The sequence below is a fragment of the Miscanthus floridulus genome, chromosome 8 (genome assembly GCF_019320115.1).
Source record: "Miscanthus floridulus cultivar M001 chromosome 8, ASM1932011v1, whole genome shotgun sequence".
Taxonomy (NCBI): Eukaryota; Viridiplantae; Streptophyta; class Magnoliopsida; order Poales; family Poaceae; genus Miscanthus; species Miscanthus floridulus.
Genome location: NC_089587.1, coordinates 16,142,569 through 16,164,221, shown reverse-complemented (window position 1 = coordinate 16,164,221; position 21,653 = coordinate 16,142,569). Strand labels below are relative to the sequence as shown.

At 43.4% G+C, this 21,653-nt stretch overlaps 1 protein-coding gene across 1 annotated transcript; it reads right to left on the bottom strand.

Annotated features, from left to right (window-relative positions):
• Positions 1-16,272: 16,272 nt before the first annotated feature.
• Positions 16,273-20,607, bottom strand: LOC136471207 (squamosa promoter-binding-like protein 5). Its single transcript, XM_066468946.1, has 3 exons — positions 19,805-20,607; positions 18,070-18,242; positions 16,273-16,948 (listed from the first exon to the last, which is right to left on the bottom strand). Exons 1-3 carry the CDS (start codon positions 20,524-20,526, stop codon positions 16,551-16,553), a joined length of 1,293 nt encoding a protein of 430 aa, XP_066325043.1. The 5' UTR covers positions 20,527-20,607; the 3' UTR covers positions 16,273-16,550.
• Between the last annotated feature and the right edge of the window lie 1,046 nt (positions 20,608-21,653).

Genomic DNA, 21,653 nt, shown 5'->3' with positions numbered 1-21,653 from the left:
TTAGGGTGTTACATGAGGAGATTAGAATCAAGTGCTAGTTAGACGAAAAACATTTTTTCGAGGGATCCGATCATCTGGAGGCAGTGAAAGGATGAATGGTTTTGTTTTAACTCTGAAGTTTTGGCAAGGTAATATTTCAAGAGCTATCATTCACTATTGGTATGACCAAATGCACTTCGACCAAAATAGTTGCACACGTAAATGATAGAATCGTCGACACCGGTCCAATTAAGAGCTCAAGAAACTCATCCACTCCATCGCCCCCCTCTAGGTCGACATCATCTGCATCAACACCGTTGTCGCCGTTGGGTTTGTGTGCATCCTCAAAGAGAATGTGTTGGGAGAACGTGCGCACATGCATTGTTGACGTACAACCCACTCAGTGATACTCCTTCCATCCCAAAATATATGATACTTTAGCTATGAACCTAGAGATTCATAGCTCAAGTATCATCTATTTCGAGATAAGGAGTAGTCGTAATATCAAGTTGGGCAGTAGGATGCTGATGCTTAGAACGTGAAGGGGCCGAATTCCATGGGAGACCATGAAACATGCTAACGGTGGAGGGGATAGATAGCGCAAGGGTGAGACGTGGATGAGCAAATGTGGGTTTGTCGAGCTCGAATGGGTGATCAACAATGCCTTCGAGCCCCATGGCACGACACGATCAAAGAGAGGAGTGGAGCAACGGCCTGCGGAGACGCACATTCACATTAGAAAGGAGCAGTGTCACACTATACAGGGAGACAAAGTAGAAGCAGTGTCACCAGACACATTGCGCGGAGTCTAATCCCAAGATGCATTGGAATCGTTGGTATATTCATTGGATAATCTCCAAGCCCTCCCGTGGTCATACGAGTTGAGCGGCGCATGTCTAGGCACACTACCAAGTCCGATTTGAAAAACAAATTGGAACCTAGACATAGTTAATTGTTGAATAGATCTCTGAGTTTGTATCGTTGTCCAAGTGATATAGCACAACAAGTTAGTGCAGTGCTTAGCAAATACTTCGTCTCAAAAGACATGATGTTTTAGGATTCAAAAGTTGTCTAAGAAAACTTGATGTTTTATCTCATGACACTAATTCAGGCTCATGGTTTGAGATTGCATTGTGGTCTCTTCACTCCTTTTAATTAGCGCTTAAGTAGCATGGATCAGCTTAATAAATATAGTAGTATATGGGTAATTTTTATTAAGCATTATTTTGTTCAGAAAAAACATCATTTTAGGACAGAGGGTACGGACGAACAAAACAGACATGCAGGCAAAAACAAGGAGATCAACAACGGTCGTTATCCGAGTGAGTTAGTACGTACTACACGTACTATACCAGCCGGCATGCATATGCATGTGAAATGCGTCGTTTTAACGTACGCGATCAAATTCTGCGTGGGGCCATGATACAACAAAAGTTATGTCCGCAGTGAATTCATGGATGTATTATATTAGTTCAGGGGCTTTAGAGTAGCCCTACCACAGTCACTGGGCTGTGGAATAGTAACAAAATTTTTTGTCCGTGAAACTACACAAATTTATGGCTACCGAACGCAACCGAAAAGTTGGGGCTATAGAGTAGCGGCCACCAAATCCGATCTCCATGTTCCCCAAACAGTAATAGCTTAAATATTTGATTTAGCCATAAATAGCCAAATCAATTTTTTTCGTGTGTCTACTTAAGACTCTTGTAACCACTAGGTTATATAGTATTTCACAGCGGCTGCTAGTATTTTACTCTGATGGGGAGTCAAACCCAAAATCGAAGATGCTATTAAGACTCTTGTAACCACTAGTAGGTTATAGACTTTGTTGCTTATGAACTTGTAACCATTCTAAATTATAAGACGTTTTGATTTTTTCAGATACATTGCTTTTCTCATACATCTAGACATAATGTATATCAAAGTACGTAGCAAAAGCTATGTATATCTAGAAAAGTCAAAACGTCTTATAATTTAGGAGAATAGAGAGTATAGTTAGGAAGTTAGAGTGATGCGATTTCAGTTCATCATCCTTCACTCAATTTGGGATCTTAAGAGCATCTGCAGTGGCCTTTATTTTGGTGTGCGACTCGATCATGCCTTAATTCCACCTAAGCTGTGATTCTCTCTATCTCTCTTTTCTAGTACAATCCTTTAAAAAAAACACTTTTCCTTCATGGTTTTTAACGCACGTATTACATTTCTCTACACTACAGTGCAACACGTACTACTACATCCATGATTTTTAGGGGCGGCTGAAGACCATTTCTAGCAACGGTTCGGTAGGGGCGGCTAGTGAACCGTTCCTACAAATCGAATTTGTAGATGCGGTTGATGATTTTTAGGAGCGGCTAGATATAGAGTCGCCCCTATAAATCCGTTTCCAGAAATTCTTGAATCAGGGCAAAAAAATTAGCAATTTTTTTTTTATCTAGGGAGGCCCCCACCAACCATTGCTAGAAATGACCGACTTGTAGCCGCTCCTACAAATCGAATTTGTAGAGGCGGTTGATGATTTATATGGGTGGCTGGATATAGAGCTACCACTACAAATAGAGCCATTTATAGGGGTAATTAATAACACGGCTGTCCTTATAAATTCATTTATAGGGATGGCTCGTTTGACAACCATTTATTGGAACGGCTCAATATAGAGTTGTCCCCAAAAAAAAAGACATTGCTATAAATTGTTTTTTTTAGTAGTGACGGGTCCTATTTCTTTCTTTGAATGCGCATGAATAATAGACTACTGTATTGGAAGCAGTGAAGGAATCGATTCTTGTCTCGTTACTAAAATCTAACTCTCCACGTACTGCCACTGTGGACGCTCTAAGCGATACTCCTACGTTCCAAAAGGATGTGATTTAAAGCGTGAAGGTAAACGTAAACAGACCCTACTTGACAGAAAAGCAGGCGATCGATATACTATGCGCATGCAAGCTTCACACTGTAGACTTTGTATAGTAGGCCGTGCATGAACTAGCAGAGCCAACCACGTGCAGAAGCTATAGGTAATAAGCTACAGCCACAGTTAAGGGGGTGTTTAGTTCGGGTTGCTAAATTTTAGTCCTATTTAATCACTTTTTATCTAAATACTATGATTAAATAAGACTAAATGAACATTTAGCCAATTAGTCGTCAAGGGGTTACTAAATGGGACTAAAGCATAGGCTATCTCATATTTCACTACTGGTCGTTCCCCTAGGTATTAATAAGGATTAGAGCCGCCATAAACAGATTGGGTTTTCATCTCCATATTTGCAATTGAGTTGTTTGTTCTACTTGTTCTTGCTTGTTCCTCGATTGCTTGTAGGAATTACCCTAGTGGTTTGGTTGATCGTGCTCCACAAGATCACGACGGCCGTTGAAGGTGGTGTATCGGTTGCTAAGGTGCAGCATCCTTGGATGGTTGTAGTCAGACCGTGAACGTCATCTCCATCCCTAAATTGAGTTATCCACCTTCTCTCATCGAAAGATTGGGATTCACCCTAGCGGGTTCATATCAGTTGGTATCAGAGCAAGGTTTATCGGTGAGAGACTTCGAATCTTTCGCTGTTTTCTAATTTTTCCTATAGTCCAGAAAAAGCTAAAAAATAGATTGGTTTACCCACAATCCTATAAACCCTTTGAGCCTTTGCTAGCACTGCTTAGTTAGGGCTTGTTGAGTTTTCAGTTGCATCGGTTGTGTCGAGTTGCTGGTCTTAGTGTCTATTCCTTTAGAGTTTTAAGTTCTATCACGTTTTTGTCACCATGAGATCCACCATCACCATATACATCGTTGCTGTGTTTCTGCCACCACGAATCCATATGATGTCCGATTTGGGAGTTTAAATACAATTTGGAAACTTGAAGTTGTCTTCTTTCCAACAGATCTGACCTTGCAGCAAAATTCGATCTGAGCACTCCACAATCATCTTAGAGATTTTAGCATCTGCGGTATTAACAAGAGTTGTTAAATCTGAATTCGAAGGGGCTGTGTATAATAGCCTTATTGTTTGGGTTGTCATAGTACCAAATAAAACATTTAGGCCTCTGCAAAAAAAGAAAGAAAAAGAAGAAAAAAGACAAGAGAAGGAGAAGAAAGAAGGGGCTGAATCTGTTGTTTTCTTCATGCTGTGCTAGTTGTTCTTTTTCAATGACTATCTTTGTGCCTAGGCTCACATCTCTAGCATGGTTTAGCCTAGAACCAGCACAGTACCGCCGTTGAACGATTATTTAGCTTGCTTTTGTGACTAACGTGGTGCTAGTACTTCCTTGCTTTAGCCCACCTATAGCTCCACATATTTCGACTACAGCTTGACAGGTGTTGTTGTTGTGGCACCGATACACTTCACTCCACGGTTGTAGACTTGTTGGTTGCTGTCACCTTCTGTTTGGCTTGGTAAGAACTTGTAAGGGCTTATTTTAACAGGTTGAGTTTGAGAGAATTACATCCGACACATCCTAGTAGTTGATAGGAGGATACATATTATTTTTGTGTTTCTTGTTTTCTACTAATCATGGCAGGTGATATGGAGATTTTTGAGCTGTTGAAACTAGACCCTCATATTCAGGATGTCATTCAACACTTGCCGTTATATGATGGTAAGTTTGATCCTCAAGCTTACATTGATTGGGAGTTAAAAGTAGACAATGAATTTGATGAGCATGACCTGTCCAAGAAACAAAAAATTTGTATTGCCTCTAATATTTTGATTGAATATGCTTTGCTAGAATGAAAACACATTTGTAGGCACAACAAAGTTCCAGAATCTTGGAAAGACTTTAAATTTCTTTTTAGAGATGCATTCGTTCTTGCATATTATGTTGATTATTTGCTTGCAAAATTAGACAACTTGAAGTAGGGTAGTAAGACTGTGAAACAATACTACCATAATTTTAAGATTTGTATCATGTTTGGTGGATTGGATGAATGCATGGAAGATGTTATGAGTAGATTCATGAGAGGGCTCAATTCTGAAATTCGAACCTTGTTAATTAGCAAATCATATTGCCATATTGGTCAATTGTTTTGTCTGGCTCTCAATGCTGAAAAAGAGATTCTATTATCTATGAATACTTGTCAGAATGATGTGACCCATAATGTCCAAAATTTATCCACTCTGCATGCTAATGAAGAGCAACAAATAGTGGAACCCACTACTGATTTTTCTTTGTCACAAAATGAATTACTCGCTGTTCCTTGTGATAAAGAGGAGTTGTGTGCTGATGATTCTTTTACTCCTATGCCACAAGTAGCGAATAAGTGTGATACTTTTGGTTTGGAACCATACAAATGTGCTGAAGATAAGCTTTTTCATCCTATTACATGTGCATAAGATGAACTGAATTTGCTGTCCTCTTTAATTACTTTGGGTTATATTGAATTTGATATTCTGTGTAATCTAAATTGTCTAAAAGAGAAACTTAAATTTGATTCTGGTTTGCCGAGTTTTAATCATTGATCAATCATGCAATTGGCAAATATGACAGCAAAGGAGAATATTTGGTGCATAAAGTTTATATTTGCTCTAATCTGAAATATCCTTTTAGGCCACAATACCATGATCAAATTGAGGGCTGCACTAACACTAATGATGTCTTGCAAAGTTTTCCTAGTTTTTCCCATATGCAACATGATAAATATCAAGACGGGGAGCACGGTTCACTTTTACCTACAACACATACTCCAACAAAGATCAAACCGAGGACGGTTTGCTGTCAAGAAGGGGAGAATGATGAGGACATCATTGGCTCAAATATGACCATGCCAACCACTTCTATACCAAAGGTGCAACCATTCTATATGAGGCTTATCATTGATGCATTTGGTGAATTGATGCTGCACCATGATGTGTGTTCATTCTCATTTTCAGAATTACTTACATGGATCAAGGGAAGGTTTGATTGCATATAGAAAGCATGGAAGGTTATATGAACCCGCTAGGGTTGATCCCGATCTTTCGATGAGAGAAGGTGGATAACTCGATTTTGGGATGGAGATGACGTTCACGGCCCGACTACAACCATCCAAGGATGCTGCGCCTTAGCAACCGATACACCACCTCCAACGGCCGTCACGATCTTGTGGAGCACGATCAACCAAACCACTAGGGCAATTCCTGCAAGCAATCGAGGAACAAGCAAGAACAAGTAGAACAAGCAACTCAATTGCAAATATGGAGATGAAAAACCAATCTGAACTCACAAAGTTGGGGTTTTGAATCAAGTAGAATGGATAGTCTAGTCAACACACACATCTACAAGGAAGTAGCAATGGCTAAACTTTCAACAAATAAAACCCCAACTTTGTGAGTTCAGATTGGTTTTTCATCTCCATATTTGCAATCGAGTTGCTTGTTCTACTTGTTCTTGCTTGTTCCTCGATTGCTTGCAGGAATTACCCTAGTGGTTTGGTTGATCATGCTCTACAAGATCGCGACGGTCGTTGGAGATGGTGTATCGGTTGCTAAGGCGCAGCATCCTTGGATGGTTGTAGTCGGGCTGTGAACGTCATCTCCATCCCAAAATCGAGTTATCCACCTTCTCTCATCGAAAGATCGGGATCAACCCTAGCGGGTTCATATCAGTTGGTAATCAGAGCAAGGTTTATCGGTGAGAGACTTCGAATCCTTCGTTGTTTTTTAATTTTTCCTATAGTCCAGAAAAGCCAAAAAAATAGATTGGTTTACCCACAGTCCTATAAACCCTTTGAGCCTTTGCTAGCACTGCTTAGTTAGGGCTTGTTGAGTTTTCAGTTGCATCGGTTGTGTCGAGTTGCTGGTCTTAGTTTTTATCCTTTAGAGTTTCGAGTTCTTGTCACGTTCTAGTCACAGCCGTGTGCTAACATATAAACCTTCTGTTGGCTGAATCCGAATACATCCTTGTATTCAAGACCGAGTAGGAATCTGAGTTGGAGACCGAATCCCACACCTCTTATCGAAAGATCAGAAACAAACCCTAGCGGGTTCATATCAGTTGGTTGGGAACTGGTTTTAGTCCCGGTTTCCCAACCAGGACTAGCGTTCCGGGACTAAAGGTGGTGTTCTTTAGTCCCGGTTTGCCACAACCGGGACTAAAGATCCTCCCAGCTTTAAAAAAAATAATGCCTCCCACCGCTGCGCCCTGTGAGATTCGAACCCAAGACCTCATGCACTGCCTCGCGCGGAGCTTACCACCCCACCTACACAACACATCTAATAATGGATGGGATGCTTTCCTTTTGAACTAACCCATCGGGGGACCTTTAGTCCGGGTTGGTGTTAGCAACCGGGACTAAAGGGTCTACCTTTAGTCCCGGTTGGTATTACCAACCGGGACTAAAGGTTGGAGGACTTTTAGTCCCGGTTGGTGGCTCCAACCGGGAGTAAAGGAACCTTTAGTCCCGGGGGCAAAAAATGCCGAGGCTAATGCCAAATTGGGACATCGTTCTAAAGTCTGCTCTCTAGTAGTATTTTAGTCACTTTGGAGCCAAACACCCTGACTAAAAGGGACTAAAATGCCTCTTTTAATCTCTTTTAGTCCACCAAACCAAACATGTGTGACTAAAGTTTAGCAGCTGATTTAGCTGGCTAAAATTTAGCAGCTTCAATCAAACAGGGCCTAACAATGTCCTCAAATCATTTAATTAGGGCGGGGTATAAATATATCATCACAACTACTACACTTTTGATATCTTTAATGGAAAAACAACGTATTCTCCCTGAGACCATGGACAAACATAGCAAAAAGGATCGGAGCTACTATAGTTTCCTATTATCCTCCATTTTGCAATATATATCTTTAAGGCATAACTATCTTTAAATCCGAGACAAGAGATCCCGGCTCAGTCTTTTGACGCACTCACAAGTGTAGTGTCTGCGCATGTGTCTATAAAAATAATTATGCCTCTATGATCATAAAAAAAAATTCTACACGAGTGCCATAAAATTAAGCTGGAGTATTTGTGATTGAAGGGACTAAAAGTTTCCTTTCATATCGTTTTGTTCGGCTATACCCAAGTTTCCTTTCAGAAGCGGAGGCGCTACAGGATGGAATTCGTTTAATCCCCCGAAGAAACTCGAGACCACATTTTAGTGAGACAGATGTCCAGGAGCTGGTTTATGCAGGAGTAAGGGGAAGCACCGCTCGGAAGCTGCTGCAGTCTTGGACGACGTCAAGGAGATGGTATCGGCATTTACATGCTTCAGAGTAACACATACGAGGAGATCGGCGAATTTGCAGCTCATCTTTGTGCTCAGTATGTTGTATGCATCAGCTACTTTACAAAAATTTATATGGCTTACATCTCCAAGCTTCTTGTAGAGATGTCTATAATCTAAATATAATGAAACATTTTTTAAGTAATTAAACGATGTTTCAAAAAAAAAAAAATCGTTTCGCTTGGCACTTCGGCACATATAATTCTCTCACGTCCCGCCATTTGGGGGCTTACTCCATATAAGCATATACTATGCTCAATGCTAGCTATTCCGGCTACCTGTCCGATCCCTACCCATGATCGTACTTTCCCTTTTAATTTCTATTAATTGGTATCCATAACGAGCTAGCTCTTATTGCTGTCTATTGCTACAGTGAGTAGTAAATGTGTAGCGGTCCCAGCTTTTAATACGCAGATGCACCGTGATTATTGCTGTGAAAAGATCGCGCGTGTTTCAATCCGATCCAGTGTTCAGAACATGTAAGGAAAATGGACGATGCCTATTTACTTTGGATTTTCATATTTGATAACCAATACAACTAAATTAGACTAATGAAATTATAAATAATTGTTTTGTAGTTCAATAGGATGCAAGACGTGACTTGGACAAAGACGACATGACGATTCGATGATCAACACCTTAAGCAAGACTCTAGAAGCACAAGAGAAGATCCAAGATATCAAGCAAACTCCAAGCACGAAGATAAGAATCAAGCCAGACGCAAGACCGCGAAGAAATGAGCTTCACAGAGGTGACCGGACGCGGCCCTTATAGCGGCCGGACGTGTCCGATCAAGATGCTCGGCAACAACAGGCGCCAGTAGCAGCGACCGAACGCGACGATAACACCGTTCACTCGCGACAATATCTCAGCACTGACTGGACGCTGGCGGATAATCGACTGGACGCAGGAACTGCAGCGTCCGATCGAGTCCAAAGAGGTTCCAGAGCGGCGATAGCGCAACCAGATGCGTTCGATCAACAGTGTCCGGACTCGGCAGTGCGTCCGATCAACGCGCGCGCTCTAACGGTCGGGACGACCGGACGCGTCCGATCAGGACGACAGCAGCGTCCAGTCAGTAGCGAAAAAGTGAGTTTCATCCCCAACGGCTACTTCCTCAGTGTGGCTTATAAATAGACCCATCAACCGGCCATTTTGAATATAATGGAGCTGAGAAAACATACCAAGGGTGTTAATACACCATTTTAGTGATCTCCACTTGTATAGTGCTTAGTGATTCATTAGGTGATTAACGTAGGTGCTTTACGAAGTTCTTAGGTTGATTAGACCACCGTTTAATGTTTAGTGAGGTTTGCATACCTCTTACCACTCGGTGCTTGCGCGCACCATTGTTGTACATCGGATAGGCTTATAGTCTTGCGAGATCACACCAACCGCATTTGTGGTGTGGCCGCCACAGTGTACCGGAGGGAACAAGGTCTGCGACGTTTCGACCGAAAACTTGATAGTGAAGACGGCGGGGAGCATCTGGGAGAGGCTTGCCAGAAGGCACGTCGGAGACCCACTTGCGCGTGGGGAAGGCCCGAGGCTATCCACAGAGTTACCCGACCGGGAGCTTGGCCCTTACGAGGTATTCCTTGCGAGGGGATCCAACGAGGACTAGGGGAAAGCTTACGTGCTTCTCGATACCTCGGTAAAAATACCAGAGTCGTTGACGGGAGTTTGCATATCTCCACCTTGCTCTTTAGCTTCCGTATTTACATTGATTGTATTACTCTTTTGCGATAGAGATAGCAACACATTAGCAAAACCGTAGTTGCACATTAAGATAGTTTATCTTTTGCATAGGTTTTGCTAAGGTTAGAAAAAGAGGCCATAGTTTAGAGTTATAGTTTTAAGTTACATAATTCACCCCCCTCTTTTGCGGTAGAGATAGCAACACACTAGTAAAACCGTAATTGCATATTTAGATAGTTTATCTCTTTGCATGGGTTTTTTTAAGGTTGAAAAAAGAGGCTATAGTTAAGAGTTAGAGTTTTAAGTTGCCTAATTCACCCCCTCTTATGCGTCACGGTGCCTTTTAATTGGTATCAAAGCCGGTTGGCTCAATTTGGACCTTTGGCTTCACCGCCGTTGAGCCGACGCTATTTAGAGTGGTTGGGATGGATACCTCTAGGCCTTTGCACTTTGATGGCACTAACTTCCCCTACTATAAAGCTAGAATGGCTTATCACCTTGAGATAGTAGATTTAGGTGTTTGAAGAGTCACTTGTGACGGGATAAAACCCATTAAGAATCCCAATAAACCCACAAAGAGTGAAGAAAAAAATTCATTTCAATGCTAGAGCTAAAAATTGTTTGTTTGAATCTTTTAGCATGGATGCGTTTAACCAAGTGTTCACTTTAAATACGACACATGAAATTTGGTTGAAACTCCAAGAGCTTCATGACGGCACAACTAATGTCCGTGAGCAAAAACATTGTCTAGCTAAACAAAATTATGATTCTTTTAAAATGGATGATGATGAGCTTGTTCGTGATATGTATTCATGTTTGAATCTAATTATCAATGAGCTCTGTTCAATAGGATTAACGAAGCTAGATGACGCGGACATCGTGAGGAAGATTATCTCCGTACTACCACAAAAAAATATGCAAGTATCATCACTATCCTTCACAACATGGAGGATTTGAGTACCATGACCCCGGCCATAGTCATTGGTAAGATAGTGACATTTAAAATGTCACGCGAGATGGGTCAAGAAGAAGCATCTTCATCAAGCAAAGACAAAGCTCTCACATGTAGTGAGAAAAAAGATGAAGGGCAAGCAAGTTGAGACAAGCTCAAGCTCAAGCTCCTCAAGTGAAGATGAAGAAGAAGATGAGGATGAGGATGATGATGATGAAGATGAAGATTCAAGTGATGATGATCAATCTTCCTCCTCCACCTCCGACCTTGATGAAGAATCAATCAAACTTATCAACAAGGTGGAGAAGATGATCCAAAGGCTCAATGTCAAGGGTGTGCCCATCCAAATTCAAGATTTCATCTTCACCAATCAAAGAAATGAGCAAAGAAAGAAATGATGCTATGGATGTGGTGAGTTGGGGCACTTTGTGGAAGTTTGTCCAAACAAGCCCACACCCAAGACAAAGAAGAAGGCGTGTAAGGACAAAGCTCTCACATCAATAAGGTCATGGGATAATTCTTCAAGTGAAGAAGAAGACTATCACAAGAGACGAGGGCACAAGCACTCATCATCAAGCACCTCACGTATGCGCCTTATGGCATGAGGTAACAAAAAGTCTATCCCTAGCGATAGTGACAATGATAGTGATAGTGATGATGAGCTACCTTCTTATGATGAAATTGTGTAATAAAATCTTAACTTTGCTAAAGTTTGCACTAGTCAACAAAAGAAGCTTAAAAAATTAAAAAAAAAACTAGATAGCTCACAACAAGCTTATGCTACTTTACTTGAACAATATGAAACTTTTGCCAATCTTAATATGGTGCTATCTACTAAAATTGAGCAACTTGAGGCTAGTGCAACAACAAGTGCATGCACAATCAATGCTGAGCAACTTGTAAAGAAAAATGAAAAATTAAAAAAAAAGTTAGCTAGCTCACAAGATGCTTATAAAAGTTTGTTTGCTAAAATGAAAACTATGTGCAAACATTGTGATGAGCTAACTAATAAAGTTACTAATCTTAAAGCTGTCGGTACTACCCCCAACGAGGCACCTAAAAAGAAAAGTTTTATTTTTGACATGCTTAAAAAGGATGCCTCTACTTCTTGCAATGATTTATGTTTAAACTCACCCTTTTACAACCAAGTTTGTGTTGAGAAAGTTGTTGTAGATACATGCACACAAGAGATTGCAATAGAGAATGAGCAACTTAAGCAAGAAGTGGCTCGCCTTACCAAGGACTTGACTCAAGTAATAGGCAAAATAGAGCAAGCCCAACTTCATCAAGATAACACCGTCAAGGGAGTGAAGAAGCTTGATGAAGGACAAACCATGGTTTGCTACGTATGCCATAAGGAAGGCCACAAGTCCTATGAGTGCAAGGTGAAAGAATAGAGGAAGAACTAATAAGAAAGAGAAAAACAAAAAGGAAACAAGCAAGCTCTCCAACACCTACACCAACAAGGTGAACAAAAAGGCCTCCACACCTTATCTCTTGAAGAAGAAGAAAAATGACAAGGTGGTGGCCGTCAAGGTGAACAGGCAAGACAATAATGGGGCCCAACGCATTTGGGTGCCAAAGGAGATCATTTCCAACATGAGGAGCACCAAGAAGGTTTGGATCCCGAAAGGAAAGTGAGGAGTCCGTTTGGACTTCGGGGAATTTAGAGACTTGGTATAGTTTTGGGTGTATTTCATGGGGTGCATCACATTGGATCATCACAATTGCCAAGTGGGTTAGTGAATACTATGGACCCAAATCCCCCTTTCCATGTTAGGTAACTAGATTTAATTTCTTGCAATCTCAATTAGCATCTAGTTCCTTTTCATGTCTAGGTTTGCATTTGCATGCTTAAATATTTTGCCTTGCATACACTAGGTATATCTTATGGTAGGCTTGCTCGGTTTCACTCTTAACCCTTGGAGCAAACCTATATGGTTTAAATTGTTTAGGAACACGACATATAGCTTGTTTTAGAATTGTTCATCTAATATGTGCCAAAGTCCAAATTGTAGATAATTTCTCCCGAATATTACTTTCGAAAATGATTCTCACATTCATATGATGTCATCTTTCAAGTGGTATTTTTTATTCTAAAATCAATGTGCATGTCTCCTATAAGTATTCTATACTTGTGTGCATAAATTTAGGGAGATGTTACTCTACAAGTTGGATGGCTTGAGACTAACACCTTTTCAAGCTTATCATGTGTGTAGTAGTCTCATTGCAAGAAAAATGGAGTCCCCGGAGTTAAGCATCATACTTCAAATATCCATCACCTATTGCAAGTGATTAAACTCCCTTGAGCATTAATTTGCCAATTATGCATAAACTATATTCTTCATCATATGTATGTATATATTTTGGGGGAGCTTAGTCTATGTAATATGAGAGTCAAATTTTGTGACCTATTCCACTCCACATACAAAGGATCACAAAGTTTGATCCCTCCCTTGTGCCATTAATGTCTTTCTTTTCGGTGTTTGATTCCAAAGGGGGAGAATTTGTAGGACCAAAAGCAAGCCCGATCATAATAATTTACAAGTGGTAATGGTCCGAGAAAGGAAGGATAATGGATTATGGAGTTAGGGGGAGGCTTAAATCCATAATGCCACATGAGGATATTTGCAAGGGCAAGATAAGTTTTCAAAGATGTTTACATGTGGTATTTTTAGCATTATATAACCTTGCCCTTTGCTTTGTATCCTAGCAAGTAAATAGTTTTTAAATTCTAAATTTTTTTATTATTTGCTTGTTTTGGTCGTGTTGTCATCAATCATCAAAAAGGGGGAGATTGTAAGGAAAATGGACCCTAGGCCCATTTACTTTGGATTTTGGTGTTTGATGACTAACACAACTAAATTGGACTAATGAATTTGTAAGTAATTATTTTGTAGTTCAATAGGGTGCAAGACGTGACTTGGACGAAGGTGACATGATGATCCGATGATCAACACCTTAAGCAAGATCCTAGAAGCACAAGAGAGGATCCAAGATATCAAGCAAAGTCCAAGCATGAAGATAGTAACCAAGCTAGACGCAAATTCACGGAGAAACGAGCTTCACAGAGGTGATCGGACACGGCCCTTATAGTGACCGAACGCGTCCGATCAAGATGCTCGGCAACAGCAGGCGTCAGCAGCAGTGACCAGACGCTGAGGACTAAAAGTAACCAGACGCGATGATGACACTGTTCACTGTCACGACAATATCTCGGCACTGATCGGACACTAGCGGATAATCGACCGGACGCAGGAACTACAACGTCCGATTCGAGTCCAGAGAGGTTCCAGAGCGGTGATAGTGCGACCTGAACGCGTCCGATCAACAGTGACCGGACTCGGCAGTGTGTCCAATCAATGCGCGTGCTCTAACGGTCGGGACGACCGGACATGTCCGATCAGGACGACAACAACGTTCGATTAGTAGCAGAAAAGTAGATTTCGTCCCCAACGGCTACTTTCTCAGTAGGGCTTATAAATAGACCCCCAACCGGCCATTTTGAATATAGTGGAGCTGAGGAAACATACCAATGGTGTTAATACACCATTTAGTGATTCTCCACTTGCATAGTGCTTAGTGATTCATTAGATGATTAGCGTAGGTGCTTTGCGAAGTGCTTAGGTTGATTAGACCACCGCTTATATGCTTGCTCTAGGTTTAGGCCTAGTGTTTAGTGAGGTTTGCATACCTCTTACCACTCGGTGCTTGCGCGCACCATTGTTGTACATCGGAGGGGCTTGTAGTCTTGCGAGATCACACCAACCACGTTTGTGGTGTGGCCGCCACCGTGTACCGAAGGGAACCAGGCCCGTGGCAGTTTGGCCGGAAGCTTGATAGTGAAGACGGCGGGGAGCGGTCCGGGAGAGGCTTGCCGAAAGGCACGCCGGAGACCCACTTGCGCGCGGGGAAGGCCCTGGGGCTATCCATGGAGTTACCCGACCGGGAGCTTGGCCCTTGCGAGGGATTCCTTGCGAGGGGCTCCAACGAGGACTAGGGGGAAGCTTGCATGCTTCTCGATACCTCAGTAAAAATACCGGAGTCGTTGACGGGAGTTTGCATATCTCTACCTTACTCTTTAGCTTCCGCATTTACATTATTTGCATAACTCCTTTTGCGGTAGAGATAGCAACACACTAGCAAAATCGTAGTTGCACATTTAGATAGTTTATCTCTTTGCATAGGTTTTTCTAAGGATGGAAAAAGAGGCCATAGTTAAGAGTTAGAGTTTTAAGTTGCCTAATTCACCCTCCCTCTTAGGTGTCACGGTCCCTTTCAGAACAATAAATGGAACGAGGGTTATTTCTTAACCATTTAGGATTGCTGTACCTGGACATAGGATTTACTCCACTTATGTGACTAACCATTCAACAAATCATTGTGCCAGTACAACACATGCATTTTAAAAATATAAGTAGTGTGTACTCGTTCAAAAACTATGATGTGTTAAAAGGGTTGTTAGTGGCCTTTTTACTAAGGTGGAGGAAAAGAGAGTAAGAGAGAAGAGAAGTGAATGAGTTGTAAGCTTAGAGCTAGTTAATGCACATGAACTAAGGAACGTTATGATTTGTGAGAGGAGAAACTGAGTCATGGATAAGCTAACCACTATACGAGTGGACTAATAGGTGAGCTACAAATATCCATACAACCAGCATTGGGTTATATTATTATTATCCTTGCTCTTATTAACTTTGATATTAAGATTTCATAGGCTTTCCTTGTATAGGTGTGCACCAAAGCAAGGCCCACATATGTGTAGATGTGTTTCAGTCTGGTTTTGTATTGGATGATCTTGAGGCATGTCCAAGGTTTTGGGGGTTGTCGGTGGATTCAGCATGAGGTGTGACTTTGGTGTTCGATGAAAGGCTATGTTCATATATGGAGCATCAACCAAGGCCACTAGGGAAGAAGGAGATGAAACGACTCGGATAGAACAACTTATTTTTGGTCCTTTCCAATGTAACTGGGGATGTATTATGTTAAGTCTTAATATAATTCAACCTTCCTTTTGATTTTTTTTTTTTGAAATGGAGGTCATTTCCATGGACAGTCTGTTAGCTGGGCCCATGAAAGCATCTTTAGAAGCGATTCTTGATTCAGACGCCCCTGAAAAACATGGACGTACGCCTCTAAAAATCATTTATGTTGTAGTGTTTTTAACACTTATTTAAATTGTTTATTTAAGGAACCATTCCAAACTAATGATCCATGTAATCCATTTTACTACTAATTATCTTGCCTTACCATAAAAAGTTAAAATGTCTCAAAATTCAGTGTCCAACTCAACTTTATGGACAAGCAGGTGGTACGTGGTTTCCAATATCAAAGACTCAGATGTGGTAATGTAACGTACAAGTTATATTTGAATAAAGCTTCCTCCATGTAAAAAGCAAAGAAACACATGATACATGCACCATACCATACACCCTAGCTATATTAACCAACCATCAGTAGTAAACTCAGACACATACACGTAATAATGTACATTTTTAGCAATAGGAAAAAAGGAATGCACATACTACACCAGCATTTCCCTCTAGTAACAAAAGTCCAACACTAGCTAGCTAGCTAGCTAGCTCAAGTACTAAACACAGTAAAAAGAAAAGGCTACTAGCCACCCTAGAGTGCAACCAACCTAGCCCTTGTTGCTTTCCTCACGTCATGCATCTCATCTCAGAAATAATGCAGCGATGCTATAGGCTTTCCCCTCCTCCTTTTACGTGCATGCATGCATCGCACTAGATGAAGTCCACCTCAAAGAAACCGTTGTAGCCGCCGTTCTGCTGCTGATCTGACACCGACGAGCACGACAAGATGTTGCCGCCGCCTCCGCCGCCGTGGGCGTTGCCGCTGTGCTGCTGCTGCTGGGTCTGCATCACAAGCGAGGTGATGAAGTGGCGATTCTCTTCGTCGTCGTCGTCGTCCCGCCGGCCTTGGACCCGCTGCATTAGCATGGAGTCCAGGCTGCCGTCCTTCTCGTGCAGCGGAGGCGCGGCCAGAGACAGGGCCGTCGGCGCCGCCGCCACTGCCGCTGCGCTGCTCGCCTGGCCGTTGTCTATGACGTCGAGGCAGCTGACGCCGCTGCCGTTCGGCGAGATGGCCGTCGACTTGGCTGCTGCCGTGTTGCTCGCACCTGCTGCTCGTCGTACATACAATGATGATAGCCACGTCAGGACGTAAGGGGGCATACAAAAAAAAAGTTAGCCAAAGTATATAGTGATCGAAGCACATTGTTGCAGCATGGAGTATATCGATCTGATCATGTAGCAGGGGTTGCATCTATCTATCTACTCTCTGTCCCGATATATTAGTCGTTGTAGCCTTGAATGAGGTGCATCAAACGTTGTTTAAACCTGGGCGTCATTGTGTCCGGATGCATGGACTACCCTGTGAACCTGGACGCTTAAATGCTGTGCCAAAATGACAAACATTGCGGGACGGACGGAGTATCTATCTATCTATCTATCTATCTATCTATCTATCTATCTATCTATCTAGTGTAGGATTGGAGGCATGCAGTATATTGATCCCACACACACGTACATTGAAACTTTGGCGCCATGCATGCATGCATGAGTGCATGTGCATGTACGTCAGGTCATCAGATGTGATGATGAAGTAGCATCGAGGTGCATGGCATGACATTTGGCACATATATACTACACTACATAGGCATATAGTAGCTACAGTATCTTTCTGTCCAATGGTTGTAATGTGCTTGCAGTACTGCTAAACAGTTGAGTTGGGTCCGTTTCAAAAAAAAAAAAAAACACTTGAGTTGGATTATACACGGTGTGGTGTGCTATATATATACCCTAGCTTGATTGGAGAGAAAACTATTAACAGTGAAAATTAAAAGTGATGATTTCGCTTTTAAAAATCAAAACCTTGTAATAAATAAATAAATTTGTTAACATGCATATTCTTTTGGCGAAAACTGATGGATAGATCTACTTACTATTGCATCTAATCATCATCGGTTTTTGTATCTGTGTGACTACTATGTGAGAAAACGATGGCCTAATTATATAGGCACATGATCGAGTTAGGTTATTGACTTGAAATTTAAAATCAAGAGCTGAGATCTAAACCTCAAGGGTACATTTTTTAAAAAATGATTTCAAATTGTCCCTGCAAGCACCCTCATTACAACTAAGCGCCTTAATTTCAATTCAAAGACTGTACTTTTGTAATAAGATGCATGCTGATGACATCAGAGAGCTAGCTAGCTTAGATGATCTAAAGCTTTGCTCTTACTCTTGAGATCATTACTGTAGGAGGTAGTTATGCAAGTATCTGCTTTGTTTGGTGGCGGCGACGACGAATCGCTTCCCTGTGCACTGATGGGCTTCCGGCGGCGGCGGTTGTGCTCGGTGAGCCGCTTTCGGCAGCTCCTCTTGGCATCATCAAACTCAGCAAGCACATGAAACCTATCCAAGAAATGAACCAAGATAAATATGATATTGGTATCCATATATTGGCCTGTTCGGTATAGCTTCATGAACTCGATCTAAAAATATCTAGAGCTACATATAACTCCAAATTTTTATGGAACTAGAGTTGAGGAGAATCCTTTTAATTCTAGACTAGAAGTAAAAATAGATATTTAAACCACCTCGTTTCAGTTGTTATATATATGCAAACTCTAAATCTCACTTGGAGCTGGGAGGTGAGCTACGTACGTATGCTAATTAAATGTGACCTATATATATGCATAGTAGGCCCACATACATACTCCATATATAATCAGGTACGTACGCGTAGATGGCCTGTGATTGTGAAGACATACATATAAATACGACCGTTTGCAATAATGATGATTGATGAAAGTGTGGGTGCAGTGGTCAATGTTTGGTAGTACTCCAGTGGTGAAGTGAAAATGTGCAGATGAGGAGTAGGGCCTTGTTTAGATTGCAAATTTTTACAATCTGAACACTGTAGCAAGTTTCATTTGTATTTGACAAACTTTGTCCGATCATGGACTAACTAGGCTCAAAAGATTCGTTTCGTGATTTACAACCAAACTGTGCAATTAGTTATTTTTTTAACTTACATTTAATACTCCATGTATGCGTTCAAAATTGATGTAATAGAAAGAGAGTGAAAAAACTTAAAATTTTGAGGCAATCTAAACAAGGCCTAGATGACCCCAGCCCCCCTGGTCTCTCATCTTAACTTTATCACATCTATCTGACGTGACGCTCATCATCTGAGATGATCGCCGGCGCGCCAGTCCTACTTGGCACTGGCAGCAGCACCTACTAGCTGACTCGACAGGTTGCAGCCTTCTCACTGATTTTCGTTTTTTTCCCGGTTCCATGCATACATTAATTAACTGTTTGGTTGTTAGTATACGTATGTACTTGATGCTACTATATCCTGTAACCCTGTACAAAAAAGTGAGCGATCCCAGAGAGAGAGAGAGAGAGAGAGAGAGCAGAGTTGGAGTTAGAGAGAGAGAGAAAGAGAGGACCAGTAGCAAGGTAGGAATGCTTGCATGATTGTACTCTGCATGATATTGAACCAGACTAGAAGAGGAAGACCACTCTACAATCTATACATCTGCGTGAGTGCATGTATGATGAGTACTATACGCTAGAGAGATGATCGTCGTGCTCAGGCGCCCATGCAATGCATGCATGTGGCAGAGAGCGTAGCTGTGCATGCATGCATGCCTTGCTTCGCAAATTGCGTCCCATGTTATGTAGTAGTAGCACCGTACTGGTGCCCATACGTTACGTGACAAGGCAAAGCGACAGTGCAAGAGACAACAAGGAAAGGTCGTCGCAAAAAAAAAAAAAAAAAAGACAACAAGGAAAGGTGCCTCAACAGTGCCCGGCACGGCACACACGTAGGTAACGGGCTGGCCGGCCAACGGGCCGGGCCGGGTGCGTACGTGTGGGCAGTGGGCACGTGTCCTGACAGAGCCACCTGACCCAGGCCGGGGGCATGCATGCATGCAGGGGAGGGACGTGGAGGTACACGTACGTACCTGCTGCATTGCTGGCAGAAGCGCTGCTGCTTGCCAGCGGCGGCGACGGCGCCGGCCTTGGCGTGGTACTCGCAGACCTTGTGGCGGCGGTGGTAGTGCTTGGCGGCGGAGAGGTCGGCCTTGCAGCCCTCGGCCTGGCACCTTGGCGGCTGGTGGTGGTGGGCGGCGCTGAGCCCGAGCCCCAGCACGCCCATGCCCATGCCCATACCCACGCCGAGCCGCGACCGCGTCAGCAGCCGGTCCACGGCGAGCACGTCCGCTGGGGAGAAGTAGGTGCGGCGTCCGAGGTTCAGGCCGATCCTCCCGCTGCCGCCGGCGCCAGCGTCCACGAGGGCGCAGCCGCCGTCCTCCCGCTTCAGGAACCCTCCCGCACCGCCGCCGAAGGGGTAAACCACATCCGCCGCCGTAGGCACGCCCGGGAGCGTCAGCAGCAGCGACGGTGGCATTGCCGCCATGGCGGCCATACTTGGCGGCGGCGGTGCCAGCGGTAGGCTCGCGGCAATGGGCAGGAGACCAGATTCTTGGAACGGTAACCCAGCGGCCGCGAAGTCGAAACTGTCGTATACTCCTAGGTGGTTGTTGTTGTTGTTGTGCTGCAGTATCGGCCTCTCGACGACGCCTGGCATGGCCATGCCGGCGTCGAAGCCGACGTAGGGCTGCATGGGGCCGAAGGAGAAGTCGACGTCGGTACTTGCTGGCGACATCGCGTTGGTGTTCATCATCCTACCACTACTGTGTACGTGTACAGCAGCCAGAGGAGGAGGGAGCACAGCACAGGGGAAACGGGACGAAGCCGAGGAGCGATCGAGCTGTGTGTGCGTGTGAAGCAGTGGTGGCCTTGTGGGTGGTTAAAAAGGCTTTACTTGAAGGCAGTGGAAAGAGAGAGAAAGAGACGACAGTTTTTTAGGGAAGAAAGAGACGACATTACTCTCTGCATTGAAGGGGCATAGCGAGCGAGCGAGCGAGAGAGAGAGAGAGAGAGAGGGGGAGGGAGGGAGGGAGGGAGGGAGATTGAGAGCTGCTAGATAGAGAGAGAGAGAGAGAGAGGGAGGGAGGGAGGGAGGGAGATTGAGAGCTGCTAGATAGTAGCTCTACGTGTTACTCACTTGTTGCCTTGTTGGTGCGCCGAATGTTTGTTTTTTCATTTTTGAAAAGCTACCGGCAGAGAGAGAGAGAGAGAGAGAGAGAGAGAGAGAGAGAGAGAGAGAGGAGTGCGCCGTGTGTTGTGCACGGCCGGCACGGTAATAAACTCTCTAGTCTCTAGCTACTTGCCCTTTTGGTGAAACGCACACGCTCTCCTCTCGATCCCTTTTGGTGAAAACTCTCTGCAAATAAAGCGCACAGTGCGTGAGCTACGTACGTGTGGCCACCCACATGGTAACATCTTGAAAACCACGTACGTTGGCGCGAGATGCATGGACTTTTGTCATGTTACTGCACTGCATGCCCACCAGCTACCCTGTGCTGATCAGATCAGAAAGGTAATGGCGACGGGCCGGCGGGCCGGCGTACGACGGCGACGAGCCGGAGCCGGGTGAGGGTGGTGGTGGCCGGGTGGGGTTGGGGGTGCCTAGGCTTTTTCTGCTTCGACCGGCACACATGAAGCTAGGGCAGGCAGGCGGGTGCAGTCGAGCAGTCGTGCAGGCGATGCTGCATATATGCCACCGCTGCCGGGCCCTAGCTAGGATCGGAGTCAGAATTCACACAGCTAGCCGGACGGCCAACATGATTGGCCAGCAAAGTCCGTCGTGCAAAATTATTGCCCCCATGCACATGCATGCATATATTGCTGATATATAGTAGCTACGATCACAAATTAAATGCATCGTGAGTTTATCTCGGGTTTTTG